Source organism: Atractosteus spatula, chromosome 9 (genome assembly GCF_055471065.1).
Source record: "Atractosteus spatula isolate fAtrSpa1 chromosome 9, fAtrSpa1.hap1, whole genome shotgun sequence".
Lineage (NCBI taxonomy): Eukaryota > Metazoa > Chordata > Actinopteri > Semionotiformes > Lepisosteidae > Atractosteus > Atractosteus spatula.
The window spans coordinates 22,365,794-22,385,480 of NC_142714.1; the positions used below are offsets into that span (position 1 = coordinate 22,365,794).

A 19,687-nucleotide genomic window follows, 5' to 3' on the forward strand; every position below is an offset into this window, starting at 1 on the left:
AGCTGTTAGTACAGGAACACATTTATAAGAGTCCTTTAACCTGTGCCACTGAAACATTCAGCAATCCCAGTCACTCTCACCAAGTGTAGTTTTTAGGTTGTTAAACACGAATCAATAGATCATTGCTGGAGATTTTTTTGACTTTGTCAAATCATATTACATTGTATTGTGTAAACATATTAGGCAACGTTGTTTTTAAAATAAAGGAGAATTGGAGGAATTGGGAAGAAGTGAAATGGGGTGGCAGAATGTTTCCTCACTTGCACCCGAGATCAGCCAGGGAATGTAACAAGTTAGAAATACCTAAGAAAATGCACTGGCCTTTCCCAACAGGATGTAAAGATCTTTGTACAGCAGAATACAGTATTGCACCTTTTGGATGCTCAGCCTAGTTGACTTTTTCTGATGCTCCGTGTCAATTCAAATGGCTTTGCATGCTACAGTACTTTGCATCGTGCAATTATTTTTACTTGTTCCTGTAACTAAGGAGAACCAGTCATCCTTTCTTTAATTAATTTGCCAACTGCTCAAAAAAGGGTAACTCGCTCTTTCTTCAAACCATTACAGGTGTTATGTAATGGCATTCAACGATGAGGCAGTGGCCAGGCTGTCTGGTTTTAAGTGTATTTCTCTCTATACTCTTGTCTTGATTTGAAGAATTGTAGATGACACTTCAAATAGTCTCTATTGAAAGGTAGAACTTCAGAAAATGGTATTTTAAGAGGTATAACCATTTTTCCTGTAAAATATTTGCATTTGTCACATGTAGAAAGTTAATTTTATTGCTTTTTGTTCTTCCTGTATAAATGGATTTTTTTGCCTTTCGAATACACTAGTGTTTGTTTTTCTTTTTTTCTGGGTCCTTTAAATGTATACTGGCATATTTGTATTCTTTTAATAAACAATCCATCAATCCTCTTGTCCCGTTTTTAAACTTTCAGTTTTCATATACTACTGTTTAGTGACTAAATTAGAGCTTTGTTCTAAGGCATGTTAATTACCACAGTACATTGTTAATAATTAAATGTGCTATGTGTAAGGATGTTTCGGGAAGTTTAAAATATGATCGCAATAGCAGCTCTGGCAGCTATTGACTGTTCTGCAGAGTATACTCGGCCAGCCTTGAGCTGGTTTTTAGAGCCTGGAGTACACCCAGTTCGATCTGGTGATCAGCAAACATAGGTGGATTGAAAATAGAGTAAATCTCATCTTGCACCTAAAAATAATTCATATGTAATTACCACTTTAATCAATGCTGGTAAATACCAGTTTGTTGTAAGATGACCCTCCAATAGAACAGTAAAGACCTTTTCTATCTAAAAGATTTAATCATGCTGTATCCTAGGCTAAAAGTGAAAAACTCATTTTTCAGTTGTTTTTTTTCAAGGATTGACTAGTTAATGCTCTGCTTGAAGGTATCTCTAAAACCACGCCTTGCAAAAGTATTTACACCTTTGGTCGGTTTTCATACATTTTTTGTTAGAGCTTTCAGTCATTACTGATATTTTTATTTAAACCTTTTGCTGTGGCAAACCTAAATTGATTTAGGTACACAGTTATCTTAATAAGCCACACCATTAGTATTGTGGCCTGTGTGCGCAACACAAATAATTCACATGATTTCAGAATAAATACACCTATCTCTGTAAGGTCGTTCAGTCAGGTAGTGAATTCAGCTATGATGACCAAGGAGCTTTTAAAACTACTGAGATATAAATCTGAATAAATGCAGAGGGTAGGAGAAGGGTGTGAAAAAACATTAGTATCTCTTTAAGCATGGCAAAATTATAAAGAAATAAAAGACTTCCAACAATGCCTAGATCAGGCTGAGCAGCTGGGCAAGAGGGATAATGGTCATTCTGTGATGCCAATGGTGACTGTGAAAGTGTTGAGTTCAGTAGGTAAATTGGGGGAAAATATCCATGGGTCAACAGTATTCTGGTCACTCCACAAGAGGGGCTTTGAATTGAAAGAATGAAAAACATCTCATATCCTGCATGGTTTTTGTGGCACATGGCAAAACGTTTTGTGTTGTAAAAAAATACAATTTTCAGTTTAATTTTAAAGGGTTACATCAGATATAATCCCAACATAGAGCATCATTCACTCAACACCATTTCTGCTTTCAATATTAAAGTAAGTTAAAAAAGTGTACACTGCATATTGTAATTTTACAAAATGGTACATCTGAGGAAGGGTCTGAATACTTTTGCAAGGCACTGTATAATCACTGTATATTCAGAATGCAGCAACTAGTCAGGCATTTTCCAATGGTCAAGGAAGAATTTAAGTCCATTCACTTTAATAGAAGCACAACTGATTATTGAACAGCTCGTAACAAAAAAAGGGATAACGCATGTTTCTCTGATCTTAATGGCTGACAGTTCCACTCTTGACTTTGAGTCTCAATATCACCATTGTGCCTTTGTGGGTTTCATCCTGAAATATTGATGTATCTTTAGTATTAAATGAGTTTCAATAAAAAGGCACTAACTTGCAGACTCCAATGCTAGCCTAGCAATGAGATTAGCAAGGAAGACCCTTACGGGCCATTATAATAGATCACATTTTTAAGTAATACAAAAAAAAACTCTAGTTCAGGGAGTTCTGTGAAACCTACCAGCCTCCTCAGAAAAATAACAGCATTTACCATACAGTACTTTCTCACTTTCCCAAACACATCATCTATAGATTTCTAACATGACCTAACATTGCTGCTGAGCATTGCTATAAGCAAGTTTCAAATGTATTTCCCCTTCCGTAGTCTTTAAAGGTATTTGAATTCTACACACACAATCCCAAAAAACTGAAATGAAACTAGTACTTATCACTCCCAGGCTTCTTTAAAATGCAGAGCATTGGGGTAGAAGAAGTTCCCTCTCCAGCTGGCTGCAGGCTCTCACTCCAGCATTCTAGTTTCTTCATACAACATTCATCCTTCATACCCAGCACTCCAGTATTGGGATTAAAGTACACTTCAAACTGCTAAGGTACATTGTTTGGAGGAGTAAAGAGCAATAAAAGAAACTAACTCTAGAAAAGCCCAGCCCTCTGCTCAGGCACAGCCTGAATCAATTAACACAATCAGCAGACAGGCCTGTTGGCAGGCAGTTGCAGGTGCAGTCTGTAACTTGTCCTGCTTAGTATCTTCACAGAACTTTAGAGAAGGGCTCCCAGAAACACAGGAAATAATAGGATTTTTCTTACATTGAGTGAATGGGATGATTACTAAGGATAAGTCAATTAATGCACACTGGTCAAATGATTTGCAAAACCTCAGAGTTCACTATTGCAGGGTGGGGGTGTAGTATGTAAGTTTAACTGCAGGCAAATCACTGGATTTCCATAAGTGTTTCTGTGTCACTCTAGCACAGAAAGCATATTATACTTAGTGCTTAGTGAGTAACCACCAATAACTACTGATCAGTGACATGTCCTGTTTAGTCACACAAGGTCGAGGACGTTGTGTTTTTCTGCTTCAAGGGTAAATGATATTACATAACCAAATCATCCCAACTTTCACAAAGAATGCTGAAACATCTTGGGTAAGTTGCTGTTCTTCAAATTGTTTTATTCATTCTCAGTTGTATTTAACTTCTCAGAAAGTCTCCTGAGGATAAATACTATATTTTCAAACATTTTGAAAATATGTAAAATGAATGCTTTAAAAAAAAGAAAAGGAAGAAAGCATAGGAAAATGGGCATTGTGAGTATTTATAGCTTTAAGTGGAGAAAACAATGCAAACAGCAAGAAACAACTGACAGAAATAGTGTACACTTCATAGACAGAAAGGAAACAATGCAAGGCATTGTTGATCAGCCATTGTTAAGGCAAACAATTCTAATGCCCCTTAAAGAGAACTAAACAAAAATGGCTATTTCAATCATTTGGTAAAGAACAGATTCAGTAAATAGATAATAAATATAAGAAGTCTTAATATCAATGCATATTCCAAATAGAATTCCCTGTATTTTGTGGTTCAAAAGCTCAGTAGTGGTTCCCCCTCACTACTACAGTCTTTGCATTGGCTTTGGTGCTCTTTTCCCTACAGAACAACTATACTGTACCTGTAGTATACAGAAGAATACAAATATTTTTATAAAATAAAGAAAAATACTGGAGTGGATTAGTTGAACTGCATACAATTCTTTGTGTGTGCCTTTAGCCTGGAATTCTTGTGGTAAAGCCAGTGACAGAACAGCAACATTTTTCCAATAATTATTTTTTTACAATGTTAACTTCAGCATCTTCAGGTTTTCCTCCACAGCTCAAATCCAAAATTTGAAATAAAAACAAGAGGTGTTAACTTCTCTCGTATCGCCTCTAGCACCAGTTAACACAGTTGTCCCCTTGATCATTAAATGAACGATTGCCTTGCTCTTCTGTTCTTTTCGAGCCATTTTGGTTTAAGCTGAAAACTCACAAAAGTTTTTTTTTCTTTGTAGACTTAGTTGCATTAAAGAAGTCTTTAAAATGTCTTTTAAACCACAGCTGTTACTAAAGAACTGCCTTCTGGTGTGCATTTTACATTTGTTTAAATTGAAGTTGAATTTGAAATAACCTTGATATGTGGGACAATCTTAGAATTATCAGAGTGCTACCCTTCCAGAATCTTCCTGTAAATCCGATTGTTTCTCTTTGTTTGCTAGAGAATGGAAAAATATGTTTAGGTTGTAGTGGTATCTGAAAGTAAAGGGCGGTAGAATTGTACACTACCGCTTATTGAAGTCCCTATTCTAGACAGCGCTGTACAGCGCTGCTTCACTTTCAGATGGGCTGTATGTTGACATGAATTATTCCAGAAAATCCCACTTAATATCTTGTAGAAACTGATTTTACAAATCTACCAAAGCCTGCCCCAGGTTTTACTTTCGACACTGACAATACAGCATTACATTTTACAATCATTTCTTTCTAGGTGAGTAAGGCAAAACATTGCAAGTCATATATTGTAGGTAATAACATCTTGCTTCAGCATGCGACTCTTAAGAAAAAAGGAAAAATCCTTAAAATGATCTTTGGTTGTTTGGCTGTGAAAACATTTCTTGACCCTTCAAACTCAAAACCAGTGTTGTCAAGTTAATCTAGCATTGTAGGTTTGAATACAGAGGACAAAGTGTGGGCTCCATTCTCAATCACCTTACAGGTATAATTCTAATAAATCATTGGTAATTTAAAAACAAAAGGCAGTGCACCATGGTTTTCAATATTCACTGTCCGAGTGGGGCGGGTGACCCAGGTGTGAGCAGTGTTATTTCTTCTTGGTGAACAGACTAAACCTCTTTTCCTTGTCTTTCTTGGCACTGCCAGTGTCGCCCGCGGTGCTGGAGGAGAGGGGCGGCAGGCTGCGAGCACGTGTCCCGGAGCTGCTCTGGGACTCTCCCTGAGGGGCTGCAGCGCTCTCTAGTGCCTGGGTCCAGTTCTGCAGCTCGTCCTGCAACACACAGGCAAGACAGTCAATTAGCTCAACTCTGTTCAGTCAAATTGCAGTTTAGTTCTTACAGTCATAATGGATGCATTGGTAAAAAGGCCTTCTGTGTCTTTATAACCAGAACATTTTCAAGCTTGTTCCTGAATTCGTCTTCAATGTTTTAAAGCCTACCTCCCTTTAAAAGGTAATGAGCCATCACTGAGTCTTCACCTTGTACTAACTTAGTAAAAAATATTCTTCGGTCACCATGCCTAGGATGACTTTTTTAATCTATATTGACTACAAAAATTGTATACTCCTTCTCCATTCTGTTAAAAAGCATACTGGTTTGAACACCTTGTTTAACCACCAGCAAAAATAAAATAGCCATAATGATCTGCTAGGTGAAACTGGTAACTGCAGAGCTGAAATGCAGGTTAAACAGGTGCTGGACTGGGATTAATGATCTGTGTTTCCTGGATCAGTCATCTTTGTCTCCTGCTTGAGGGACTGGAGGCAAAACACTCAGTGGTTCTGATGTGAGATGTGTACTTTCTATCTAACATTATTAAAGCAGGAATTTAGTGTTTTTAACTGGCAAATGGAACTGGCTTACGGTAGGTTTAAGGCAGGTTTTGTCATCTGCTTACATATAAATACCCAACTAAAGAGCACTTAAACAGATGATAATTGATTTGAGACAACAAACCTGACAAATCTGAAGCTTGCTATTTAAAAATACTGGCTTGTATGTAGTTCAGTTCAGTTTTTATTTTTCCATGGTTAATTGACCACTGGTTAATTCATTCTCTTCAATATAATGAAGCAGCATCACAATACAAAAGTATACAATACTATGTACAACAACACCTCAAGAGGAAAGTCCTTGGATGATCTACAACCAGAAGCACAATGACAGAGGATGCAAATTATTATATACATTCATTCCGAACATCCTTTGGGTTCTAAGTAGAATGACTATTGTATGTAAAATATTCAGCATGCTCTCTTAATTTGCAAAAATCCTGCCCATACAAGCAGTATTCATCAGCTAGGTACACGAGTTTACATAGTTTCTCAAAGACTCACCTCATCTTTGCACTGGAAGAGGTACTCACTGCCATCCCCAAGCCTGTGTGAAAGAACAGGCACAACAGGTTTACCTCTGCACACAGTTCAATATTATTCTCCCACTAAGAAACAAACCACAAAAAACAAGAAAGTATATCCTTTCTTCCATGGCAACAAATACTACAGAGCAGGAGTGGTAAACCTCAACTCTGGAGGACACCCTTGAATCATCAGCTTGTTAAGACATAAACATGTGGGTTTTGGTGACTTTAGGAAAATAACTGGTCTTATGAAGTCAGAAACAGCAAGCATTGGTCCTGGAGAGCTACTAGGTGTTAGCATTTTCATTTCAAATGGGCTTTTTAAACTAGTTAGTATAACAAAACACCATTTCATTTCGTGCAAAGAAGCAGGTGAAAGTTTTGGCAGGCTGCGTGGGGTTGCCTCCTCATGTTTTTGTTTTTAAACTTTTTGTTTAAATTTGGATGACTGAACTGAAGGCTGGGGCTGATCACTCCTATTATAAGGTGTTCTAGTGTGGTACAGAGAAGAACTGTGGTCTGATTCACTGGAACACAATCTCATTAGAAGGAGGTATTAATCTAGAAATTTAATTCATATAAATCACAGTGGCTTTTGACAAATACTGTATATGCAATTCAAGAATAAGTCATTTTTAACAAAAGGCTGATTTCAAAATGTTACCCTTGCAGGGAAGCAAACATTGAATAATTTGAAACTTTGAAACTTAAATGAACCAAATAAAAACTCTAGAAAATAAGAATTCCTACCTCAATTTGAACACGTGTTTTTTCTTTTTGTAATTGGTTAGAATTTCACAGACTGCATCGCTGAGAGACAGAGGATCTTCTCCATGGTATGTAACTCCCAGATAGAAGCTCTTTGCATCTTTATAGCAAGACAGTTCACCAGGTTTCAGCACACAGTACAGACTGTTCCATGACCTAAAGGAAATAATATGCTTAATTCACTTTAGGTACCTTTACATGAGAACATAAAGAAAAAGATCCCAATTGTATCTTATTAATCCTACATTCAGCCGTTTGACTGTTTCAATAGCATGGATGGGTGCTTTGTTCCAGACCTCCAGGACTCCCAATAAACAGATGCACCCTATTTTCAGACCGATTCATAGTCCATTTGTGAACCCCAGGTCCCTGACTCATTACAAAGCCCTGAAATTCCCATGGGTAGGCATTTTCATTGCTCTTGAGAATTCTGAATGCCTGCAATACCTTTGCAACTGCCTCTGCCCATCTTCAGACTCTTTCTAGATAAGCAATTGTTCTTTCTTAGACTAAAACTGAACAAAATAATCAAACTACAGCCCAAGAGAAAATAGTCTCTGCTGAGAAGATTACACGGAATTAATGCCTTAAAACCCCTCTGACATGTGTCATTAAGTGATGAACACTTTCCACAGTGGGTAAAGGATTTTTCCATTTGTCATCCTATTACTGAACTTAAAAAAAAAAGAGCTAACTTAATGAATTGTTGAAATTAGGTTTACTGAGAAAAGCTGCGGAGTAAATCTACTATACAAATTTAAGGCAGAGAAAACAGAGCATCCCATATAAGAGCATAACTGTTCCTTTGCAAACACTTTGTGAAAATTGTTAGTTTAGTGAGTCAGAGAGACTGCAGGACATTTACTGGTGCTCAGCACACTGTACTCACTGGCAAACGTGGCCTGTGAGATGTCCTTTTGTATACACTAGCAATTAAGATACAGTTGTAGCAGTTTCACTGTTCAGACTTTAAACTATTCATGAACACTTCAGTTCCTCTTACTGCATGAAGCACTAATCTTACCAGCAACCTAATTCAAAAACAACACCACCAATTGAAAGTCAAGGATAAAAATTCTTAAATAATCTCAAGAAAAGTAATTTTCTCTTGGTGTTCATGTTCGATTTTGCCTTTTCCTTCTCAGTCTCCTCTCTTCTTTAGTTGTGCTGAACCCTTTGTCCATGGCTAGACACTAGGCAGACTCACCAGGCAACAATATGTGACAGGCCACAGACTGAGGCCAAGGAGTATCACACCGCAGTTTGGCTTTACACTGATATAAATGGCTAATCCGGCCCACAAAATTGAGTTTGCAGTATGGTGTCTGCTGGCGTCCGGCTGAGGCTCCTACCTGTTGGAGGCTCTCTTGCCAGGCCCTTCCAGGCTGTGTTTGCGCACTAGCGTCCCCTCCAGCAGCGCAGGCTGCACAGACTGAGTCTCCGAGGGCAGTGTGGCGGCTCTCTCGCTCTCCACAGGGTGCGGCAGCGGGCCAGGCAGTGACGGTCTCTTTCCTGAGCTCGTCTCCGGTCTGTCTGGGGCTCCAGTCTCATCCAGCGGAGCGGGCCTCTGCTCTGCTGCAGACCCCGTCTGTAGAAAACCGGTAGGCCACTGTTAGAGGAAGCTCTCAAAAGAGTTTTGGAGAGCTCACAATACTGGACTGTGGATCTTTATTTACTATGGTGAATGGTTCAGTTAAATGTATACACTCACAAATGTGTATTATTAGGTCAAAGTCAAACTTTGTAGGAAAAAATACAGGCAATTAACTATTAATAGCCAATTAGGAGCAGCATGTCTTTTAATATTGTGTCTCTAATATAATAATACAATTAATGCCATTATTTTTCTTTTTGGACTCTTTTTAATCCCTTCCAGGGATCCAGATCTCAGGGTAGCGCACTCTAGGTTTTCTTTTCTTTTATAAACCATTTCAATACATCAATATACAGCAATGCTGTATGATTGCACACCCAGGTCTGCTTCACTTCAAAGTCCTTTTAGTCAGTTTAGATTCCCTTAATTTTTTTCAAACAGGTATTTAAGATATTCTGCAAAAACCGTGTCCTATTACCGCAATACAGAGTAAAACTGTATTTCAGCTGTAACATTTGAATACGGCTTAAATTATAAATTGTGACTTATGCTGGCTGGATTCAGAAATATTCTGGACACCTGAATCAGTGCAGCTGAAAGATTTACTAGAAGCAGCAGGAGAGTAAAAAAAAAACATGCCAGAGCTGATCCAGCAGTTTCAAGACTGTGCTCTGCCAGGACTACTTCAGGCTTCATCTCAGAGATTTAATATTAATGAGAAGCCTGAACTCTCCAGTCCTTCTAAAATATGATGCAGCACCCTGGGAATTCATAAAATATGAAGGAGAGCTATGCCATAAAGATAGTAAGAACCTATAATTACTCTGTCAAACAGCCCTAGGCTTCCCACAGCATTGTTTATGATCTGCAAATGGATGTGCAAAGGCCAGCTACATTTTGAATGGGAAAAATCTTTAAAAAAATACACACTCAATAAAAACTTTTACAAAGCCATTAAGTGAACATTGGGTTTCATGAAGACTGCTTGTGTTATTCACGTCTCAGCTCATGGCTATGAATCCTACTGCCGCACACAGGGGAGATAGGAAGTGCAGGCCCACTCCTTCACCCTGCTCGCTCATCTTCAAGTCACTTGTCTATTTACAGCCCTACACAGGAGGTTCAGTGCTGACTGGCGATTTGGAGGTACGTGCCCTATCCCACAGCACCAAAAGCGTGCAAGCATCTGGGAACTCTCGATTGTCATCATGTTGCTGGATTCTGACACTTGGGGGCAATCGGCCATGTGTCAGCACTCTGGGAATCTCAGCAACAGGATTTGCGAAATATTCCACATCCACAGTCTGGAAAGGAACTTGGTTGAAAATCTTATCTGAAAAAGATGGCACCTTCTACAGCATAGCACCACCAGTCATATGCCAGAGTGTCTAATCTGATTGCATATCAACATCCTTCCATGTTTTTCAATTCAAGTACTGACCCTAGCCCAGCCTTGCTGAGCTTCTGAGATTTGAACAGGTCAAACTTCAAGGCACGGCTGATAAAATTAATAAATGCACCCAGGCCACTGTCGCTCCCCTCCATTGACCCAAGAAAATCAAAGGTACAGCTTTTCTGAGACATTCTTCTCTATCAGTGAACCTACAACAGTAGTATTGTGAATCCCTGAAGATGCCAGTAACAAGACAAGCATTCCAAAGCCAACAGATCATGGGCTTTGCTGGGCACGGTTACCTAGTGGCACCATCTAGAATCTATGTGTCACACTCTAGACACACCGTACTACCAGCAGAAGCACCCAGGCACACCATGGCAACCGACATTCCTGCGGCTGCACTGGTCAATCAATCTATTACCACGACAACGCAAAGTGATGGAAATCAGTCCCAACTAACTGTTACTAAAATCAGTCCTTACCTTGCTTCCACAGGATAGTGAAGACCTGATTTTCCAGTCATCATTGTTCTGTCTTAGAGAGTGTTTGCTGCACTCCCAGCATTCCCAATTTCCCTCTGTGCTTTACTTTGGATATTCTCTGCGCTCAACTTGATTGTTTTTCTGGCTTTTGATCTGTGTTTGTGTCCTGGCTACGCTCCTGGATTTCCCTGTGTATTTTGACTCCCCTGCTGGCTATGAACTCAGTTTGTTTCCTGACCTTGGCTTGGATTTCAGTTATTACCAACATCTGGCTGCCTGCCTGCCTGCTTGCTCTGCCATGGGTTCACCTCACTGCTTTAAGACGCCCTCAGTTTGGTAGGAGCAGCGCTTTTTATACTGTATGCAGCAGGGCTCATCTTTCTTCCAAAGTAAAAAAAAAAGAAACTCTCAAGCCTCTCAGGTGAAAAATAAGAAATTTAACTGAAAATGAATTACTGACCAAAGACTGTTCCTCTGGGGTGTAGAGCTGTAAGGTGTCCGCAGTATCGCCCATCTCTCTTCTCCTGGTAAAAGTCAAGCACAGAGGAGTGAGCAACATTACAAGGAGAGTCATGTTCCTCTCCATAAGATTTTACTAAGACACGGATCCTTGGCACTTCCTTGGTGTTATGACAAAACAAGCATACACTGAAACAGACACAAGCACATGCATAATATGTGACATAATATAACTGACTCTGTAATTAAGATAGTACCCAATGGGCAGCACCATTTCTATTTTCCAACAGCTTGTCTCAATAATTAAAAAGAGAGAGCACTGCATTTTTAAATGATTTTAATAGCTAGAACTGGATTTTGCCAATTATTTTGGTGTTTTGCCAAAATAATCGCTTTGTGCTGGCTGCAGAGATGAAACGTATGAATATGGGGAGAGGGGGTACCTACAGTCTTATAATGGGTGATATTTAAGTCTTTGGAATTGTGACCAAGAGGGTCAAGGATGATGTTTTAGCAACAGGTGACCAGTCCTGACCAATGGGGCAATACTATTCTTCTCTTCCCATCGTATGATTTAACTAATGAACTACTGAATTATGATTCAATAGTTCAGAAAGCATAAAATAATAAGCCCAGATCACTTATCTTTTTGCTTCTCCTGCATCATCTTAAGATGGATGGGACTCATTCAGTTTATTTGAATGTAAATGAATGTAATCAATTCTGTCAGGGCTAACACTGTCCTAAGAGAAAGATGCTTACCTCATCTCCTCTTTAATCTGCTTTTCCTCCTCCTGTCTCATTTGACGTATTTGCTCTTGCTTTTTCCGAATTTCAAGTAATTCCAACTGGAGAGAGAAAAATATTCCGAGTATTGAAGGAGATTTAAACACTAGTGTGATTCTTAGATTTTAGCCATATGCGAAATATACTGTACATACAGTAGGTTTGTTCATTTCAATAGTTTTTTAGCCTTTTGTCATCCAAGTAAAGGCACAGCAAAGCTTAAAATTGTTAGAAGTATGTCAATTTCAAGAAATTCTACATTTAAAGGCATCCGCTGATAGAAAAGGCCACATTATTTCTTCTTCTTCTTTCGTGCTGACTGTCCTGCTACGTAACAACCATATAAGGGTAAAAGGAAAGCTAGTTATCATTTACTACATGATGTCTCCCTGCAGCCCCCCTGTTCTCTGACAACTACATTCCAACAACTCATGGGTACAATCCTGGGTGAATCTTTCGGGATGCAAAATACAACAGAAATGCCCATTGGACCTTGTGGTTACGTGCAAATGTTTGGCCTTGGAACCCACTGTTCATCGTTTGGAGATAAAAATGAGATGGGGCACATTTTTAGCAGTATGGAGATTGTGGTTGTCGGATGTGTGATCTCTCATTGCCATGCACCAACAGGGCAGCTTACGACAGTCTTCCTGCTGTGTTCCAATAGATGGCTCCAGGTGGCTCTCAGCAATCACAATACATTGCAATGGTATCTGTGACTCTACTCCATGAAGTGAGCAAAAGCGTGTCAGTAGAAGTAAAAACTCCTTGAACAGACTGAGCTTTGAATCATGTTCTCCCTACAGTCCATCAAAGAGCCACCCGGAGAAACAGGAGGATTATATACAGTAGCTAATATATTACTATTGTATAGCTGATCCATACTATATAACATAAATATCAATCCATACTACATAACAGAAATATCAAACCATACTATATAACATAAATATCCAGGGAGGACTCCTAGACAAGCCCAGCTTGAATACGATCATACCGTTGTCAGCCGCTCCAGAGCAGCAAACCTCTCCTCCCAGGTGGCTGTTGACTTTTCAAAGGCCTCATGTCTCTTGAGCAGTTTCTCCACCTCATCCACTGTCTGTCCAAGGTCCCGACTGGCCATGTAGGGCTCCTGAGCAATGAGCCAGGCCTCAGCCACGGAGGCGTCTCTTGCAAACTGGCACACCTCCAGCACTGCCAGGGAGACAGCGCAGGGCAGGCAGTGGAGATGAACATAGGGACACCAGAAGGGTTACATATGAGAGATGGCCATTCAGCTCATTTTTCCTGTTTGATAGTAGCTAATTGATATGAGGATGTCATCCAGCCATTTCTCTTTGTCTTAAAAATCTTCAGATAGAGATAGTAACGCATAGTTGTACTTGTAACAAGTACACTGCACCTGACATACTCGGGTATAAGAATGTCTTTCCTGCGTATACTTGTGAACTGTAGAAAGTAAACTACAGATTTAAGATGTAATTAGTGATCTTCAAAAAATATACTAATATGTTTATGTTGACATCAATCTAAGGACAAACAGTGGTAAATTGTATATACAGTATTACACTAGTGAGAACTCATTGGGGATATTTAGCACATCTTTATTCACCTTGTTACAAAATGATATTTCTGTTCTGGAATCTGTCCAAAAAAGACCGACCAGACACATCCCTAGGAATAAAAGAACATCCTATGCTGACATCCTAAAAGAACCAAACCTTTTTTCGTTTTAAACAGACAAGACTGTGGATTGGCCTTGATACAAGGCCTTGTCTGTTCTGTTTTTTTATGTGGTATTCGGCACTTACAGAGACGAAGCCAGTCCCATCTGTCATCCCACTTTCCCATCATCTCCCTATTCTTCTCGGTCAGCTGGATCAGCTTTTCTTTAATCTGTTGAAAGACAGACAGAAGGCACGTTTTGTGCTGATTTAGCATTTTTTCCATCTCTCGAAGGTAGAGTGGATCAATCTACAACACAGAGTCATACTATCCTGCTGTACACTTTTTTTAAGAGTATCTTAGAATGACAGGGGAAAAAAGCTCTCCATCTACTGCTTAAACAGCACTCAACTTGGTACTGCCACATTGCGCACTTCATAAACTGTTAACTAGGACATCATCCTCTTCACTATACTCCTGACTGGCAGGAACTTCAGACAGTTACTCTACTGTACATTTACATTTCCTCAGAGTTACAGATAATCAAGGTCTGCAGCTGACTTACACCACATGCTGCATTCCCAATGTTCATTGTATTTGTTTTCACTTAATTTAATTCCTTCACAAAGTGCAGGATATAATGTAATCTTCTGTTCTCCACTATTACTGCACTAATATTGCATCATGTAAGATTAGATATATGAGTACATTGTTTGAATGTAAACCTTTGTAAATCAGCTTGGACAGACAGGCAGTGATGTAGTCCGTCCGATAAGACAGATTTCAGATTTGCATTATTTTTTGCTTTTCCTCATAACAATACATGGAAAAACAATATTTCCACAACTGAAAAGCCTTTGAAGAGACGACAGCATTTTAAAGTTAAAGCCCTAGCATTATCAACACATATGCTTGAGGAAACAGATGTTTGGCCTCACCAGTACCCTCACTGCACCACTCTTGAATATTTATCTGAAATATCGGAGACTTCACGTGACTGGCCTTTATTATTCAAGTCATTCCAGAAGAGCTGCCCAATAAACTAAGTCATACCCAGTCTGTCCAGCATTATTTGCAAGACAAAAATGAAATAAAATGTATAATTCAGACCTGGACAGATGTTTTGCCCGATTGTAACACAGAGAGGAAACTAGGCAAACATGCTCTCATACATACTGTTATTTCTCCTTAAAACTCTTGGACATTTACCTCTTTAGATTCCTGGTGTCTGCGTGCCAAGAGCGCTTTCCCCAGCTCAATACACGCTGTGAATTTGGGGTTCCTAGTTTCGATCTCTGACTTGATGCCCTGGTGATACTTCATAAGGAGCTCAACAGATGATACATCCCTGCCAAAACAGAGAAAAGTATAATTTGAGTCAAATTTTAAAAACTAATTGATACATATTAATCCTATTAAGCACCCAATGTCCACCTTATGATTTATGAACATAATTCATAATCTTCTCTTTGTCCATCACCATCTAAATAATCCTTTTGCTTGAATGGGAAACTATCACCAACAGATCAGAATGAAGTCTGTTGTCATATACATGCTCTAAATGGAAATGGAAAGAGTGAGTATTCATGATTACAATAATTAATGTGTACATTGTGTGGAAAAGACAGGAAATTAATTGTTCTGGAACAGGCAGATTCTATGCAGTTTAGAAATTAACAATGTGATGTTTCCAAACTTCTTTTGGTGAAATCGCTCATCTGATATATCCCAAACCCAGTATTCAGCTGAGGTCTTCCTTAATTTTTTAGAATAATTCATCTCTAAGAGTAGATATTCTTATAATTGTTTTCAAAACCTTCTGTACTCAGTTTTGGGTTTCAGAAAGACTTTGCAATAGTTGCACAGTTGCCAAAAAAGTTAGCAAAAGTCATCTCTGATCTGTCCTCAGCTTGTCTTAAGTAGATTGTTATTGACCTGTTGTTGTCTAAACAGCCTTATATGTATCATTACTGATGCACAGAACCCAGATGGAGGTGATTAAACCTTACTAAAGTGTAGCAGTAATTCACGGCCGGGGTCAAATCAAAATTAGAATCAGGCTGCAGATTCCAAATTTCATACAAGGTGCGTTGAGGTGCATGTGTGCGCAAAAGTCTTCTACTGTCAACCTACTGGAAAGCTGCTCTTAAGTGGGTTTGGAATTTGCAGTTCATTTTGCATAGGAGATGCATACAGAGCCTGTGTAATGAACAGGAGGAGGATCCTTCTCCTTATTCAATTTGGAATTATTAAACACCCGCCTGGGCGCCTCCTCTCTTGCTTTTCAGTGCACTCTGGGTGAGGCCTACCTGGGCTTCTCCTGTGTTTCTATCTGCTGGATGATGCTCTCCATCCAGGCCATGAGGTCACGCACCAAGCTGAAAAAGCGGAACTTGTCGGCGGTGTTCACCAGCTGAGCGCGCCGCCCGTCGCAGGCATCCAGCAGAGCCTTCCACACCTCCACCACCTCGTGCTCAGTGGCCTGGATGGCGGCGGCCTGGTCCCCAGCGTACTGCGCATGCAGGCGAGCGGCCGTCTCCTGGAACTGCTTGACCTGGGGAATGGGGTGGGAGTGGGGATGAGACACAATGTGCCTGAACTCAGCCAGCAGTCTCTTCCTTCCCAAATGTTATTCCAGCAGGCCCTTCTGCACCATATTTCACACAATTGGTACCTTTCTTACCCAAAGGCTTGTGGGATTGTGGAACAAGCTTCCCAGCTATGCTGTTGAAGTCCAAGTTCAACAAACATCTGGATGGCGTCCTCAGGTCAATTAACTACTATCAAAAGGCCCAATGGGCTAAAAGGTCTCTTGTTTGTCTTATGTTCAAACCTAGTTGTCAGCTTTTGTCACCGTTTTCTTTGTATACAGTATGTATGTTTGTGTGCAGGACCCCCATACTATACAAATAATTAGGAGTAAATGAGGCTTCATTAATTTACATTGTGTACTATATTCAATGACTACTGAAGTTCAAGAGAGCTCAATAACAGTAAAGTTGCTAGGTTTATATTACTTGCACTCCTGCAGTAAGAAAAAGCGCAATTCTCCTGACTGCAAATAGTGTAAATACTTCAGAGTGACAATAACCCAAAAGGCAAAAGACAGACTAACTGAATTTACAGAGCAGGTCTCTATTTACCTATACCATGTTTCAGAAAGCAGTGACAAAATGGGTTATCTTAGATAATCAGGAAAAGGACATTGGCTGACGGGAGAGGTGATTTTTAAATGTTTAAAGGGAATAAAGTTGGTGATATTCCAGAGGATGTTCAACCAATAAAGTGAGAAAATGAGCAGAAATGGGCAGAGAGGAGAATGTCTGAGCTTATCCTAGTAAAGGGTGGCTCTGCAGTCTCAGCAGGGAGGTCGTACCTGTTTCCCCAGGGAGTGGATGTCTCTCTCGAAGGCGGCGTGCATGCGGTGGAAGGACTCAGCGGTGCTGACGTCCCCCCCCAGGTCCATGGGGAGCTGGGTGTGCTTCTCCTGGATGAGGGCCACCAGCTCCTTGCCGTCGTAGAAGTACTTGTGCAGGTCGTAGGAGGAGTTGAGCAGCTGGGTGCGGGTGTCGATCAGTTCCAGCAGGTCCCCCCAGCTCTCGTTCACGTTGTCCTTCCACTCCGCCATGGTGGCTGCCTCGCTGTGCCCGGAGTCGATCAGCTCGTCGATCAGCAGGTTCACGTTGTCCACGCGCTCCTGCCCGATGGTGCCCGTTTCCCGTGCAAACTCCCGGAACTTCTCCCTGAGCAGCTGCCGGGGGGAAATGCATTCTGTCAACATTCGGTTTTTCAGAATCTACTGCTTAGAGTTGGGCCACATGGCGGTTTTGCATTCCTGCCTCGCAGAGCTGGGGAACTGGGTTCAATCCCTGGAGTACTATCTGTGTGCAGCTTGTGTGTTCTCCCCATGTTTGTGTGGGTTTCCTCTGGGTGCTCCGGTTTCCCACAGTCCAAAGACACAATGGTAGGTTAATTGAGCTCAGTAAAAGCTGGCCCTGGTGTGAGAGTGTGTGATGGACTGGTGTCCTGCCCAAGGTGTTGCTTGCTGGGATAGGCTCCAGCTCCCCTGCGACCCTGAACTGAATAAAATGGATTAGAAAATGGATGGATGTTCAGTGTTTAGGGTTCAGGCTGGGGAGTGGAGGGGGGTATCTTGAATGCACCTTCTCTAGATTAAAAGGAATTTCTGTCCATTTGAAAATGGTTACTTTAGCCAGAGGGCAGGAGCCTGATTGAATGGAATTTTAAGACAAGGTAACGAAAAGTAAAGGGGTATTTTGATAGGAGAATACAGTGAGAAATGGGAGTCTCACAGTGACGTGGTCGATGTCCTGCCCCATCTCCTGCGAGGATGCCATCAGGTCACGCTCAGCGATCCACTGCTCCAGGTCTTCCACCTCACGGCTCAGCTGGAATAGGTGGTAGGTGTGATCCAGCTTCTTCCTGCGCTCCTCTGCCAGCTCTTTCAGACTGGTGTACTGCTTATCCACTTGCCCTTGACATCTGATGACCTGCTCTCTGGTAGAGACAAACAGACCCTTATCAGCTAGGGACACTCAGCGTTTTCACCTAGTCTAGTGTGATAGAGCACTGTGAGGTCTATTTGGTCATAATAAAAGCGAACAGAGTTTCCCTAGTAAAGACCACTAAAGAATTCTGAAAGTAAATTAAGAAACATAATAAGAACAAGACTAAATAGTGAAACTTATAGTGCAAATATACTCTACATAGTTATGTGACATTTCACGGCGAAGGAGCATACCCCTCAGGGTAGCCTTCAGCCAACATTTTTTGGGCCCTGTCAGCCAGGTTCTTGACAGAATTGGCATAGTTCTCCACAGCCTGCTGCTGGATCAGGTGTCTCTTCAGCATCACCACTGCACTCTGTTCATTCTGTAGACACAATGCTCACAGTTAACATACAGTACCACAGCATTACTTATAATGCATGGTCTATATTCTCACACTGTTGACAGTGCATAGTCCACATACTCACACTTCAGCCCCCTCTGCACACTGTTCACTGTGCGCAGTTCATACACTCACACTGCCACCCATACACTCACTATACACTGTGCACAGACCATACACTCACACTGCCACCCATACACTCACTGTTGACTGTGCATAGTCCATACAATCACACCGCAGTCCATACTCACACTGTTCACTGTGCACAGACCATACACTCACACTGCCACCCATACACTCCATGTTCACTGTCCACAGTCCATACACTCACACTGCTGTCCATACACTCACTGTTCACTTTGCACAGTCCATATACTCACACTGTTCACTGTGCACAGTCCATACACTGATATGGATGTTCTAACACAAACAAGAGGTGAATACAGCTTCCTCACTGTTACCTTAGCTGTTTCATCAGCAATCATGTACAGCTCCTGCTCGCCAATCCAGGCCTCAGCCTCCGCTGCATCATTGTAGTACTGCTGGGCTTCTTGAGCCCCCCGCAGGCGCCCCTGTCTTTTAGCTGTCTCCTCCTGCAGCTTCACCCAGATTTCCTGAAGCTCCTTCATCTGTTGCCTTATCTTCTCTGATTCAGGGTTCTCAGCGGTGGCTATCCTGTCTCCCCTCTCCAGGACCTCATCCACTCGTGGTTGGTGCCCCTCAATCTCCCTCTGCAGGGTCTGGTACGACAGATTGAAGTCAGCTCCCATTTGACTTATTGCTCCAGATGGAGAGCCCAATCACTCTCAAGTAACCTGCTCCGTTATTGTTTTAGGTGTTTAACAAAAAGGTGCTGTCATTGTGCAAAGGCTGCTTATTTTACAGTCTAACAGTTTACAAATAAGTTCCTGTACAACATGGGAATAAGCATATTAGAAATATTATGTTAGAAATGCTATACATTAAAATGAAAATCCATTTAAAAATACAGAAAAACATCCATTAATCAATCCATTTAGAAATACGTTTTTACATTTTTTATAAAAATCGTGAGAATTAAGTAAGAATTCCTCTGTACCAGTACATGTACCTGTTACATATGG

At 40.7% G+C, this 19,687-nt stretch overlaps 1 protein-coding gene across 2 annotated transcripts in view; it reads right to left on the minus strand.

The window, feature by feature from the left end:
- Positions 1–3,546: 3,546 nt before the first annotated feature.
- sptb (spectrin, beta, erythrocytic) overlaps positions 3,547–19,687 on the minus strand; it is a 59,177-nt gene continuing 43,036 nt past the window's right edge. For both annotated transcript variants that reach the window (XM_088924413.1, XM_088924412.1), the window contains exons 23-36: positions 19,046–19,324; positions 18,436–18,566; positions 17,987–18,191; positions 17,050–17,424; positions 15,983–16,227; positions 14,883–15,021; positions 13,820–13,904; positions 13,006–13,202; positions 11,985–12,070; positions 11,224–11,287; positions 8,644–8,879; positions 7,274–7,447; positions 6,501–6,543; positions 3,547–5,435 (exon numbers count right to left, since the gene is read on the minus strand). In XM_088924413.1, the coding sequence (XP_088780539.1) occupies positions 5,253–5,435; positions 6,501–6,543; positions 7,274–7,447; positions 8,644–8,879; positions 11,224–11,287; positions 11,985–12,070; positions 13,006–13,202; positions 13,820–13,904; positions 14,883–15,021; positions 15,983–16,227; positions 17,050–17,424; positions 17,987–18,191; positions 18,436–18,566; positions 19,046–19,324 (2,442 nt within the window). In that variant the 3' untranslated portion in view covers positions 3,547–5,252. The remainder of the gene's footprint in view (positions 5,436–6,500; positions 6,544–7,273; positions 7,448–8,643; positions 8,880–11,223; positions 11,288–11,984; positions 12,071–13,005; positions 13,203–13,819; positions 13,905–14,882; positions 15,022–15,982; positions 16,228–17,049; positions 17,425–17,986; positions 18,192–18,435; positions 18,567–19,045; positions 19,325–19,687) is intronic.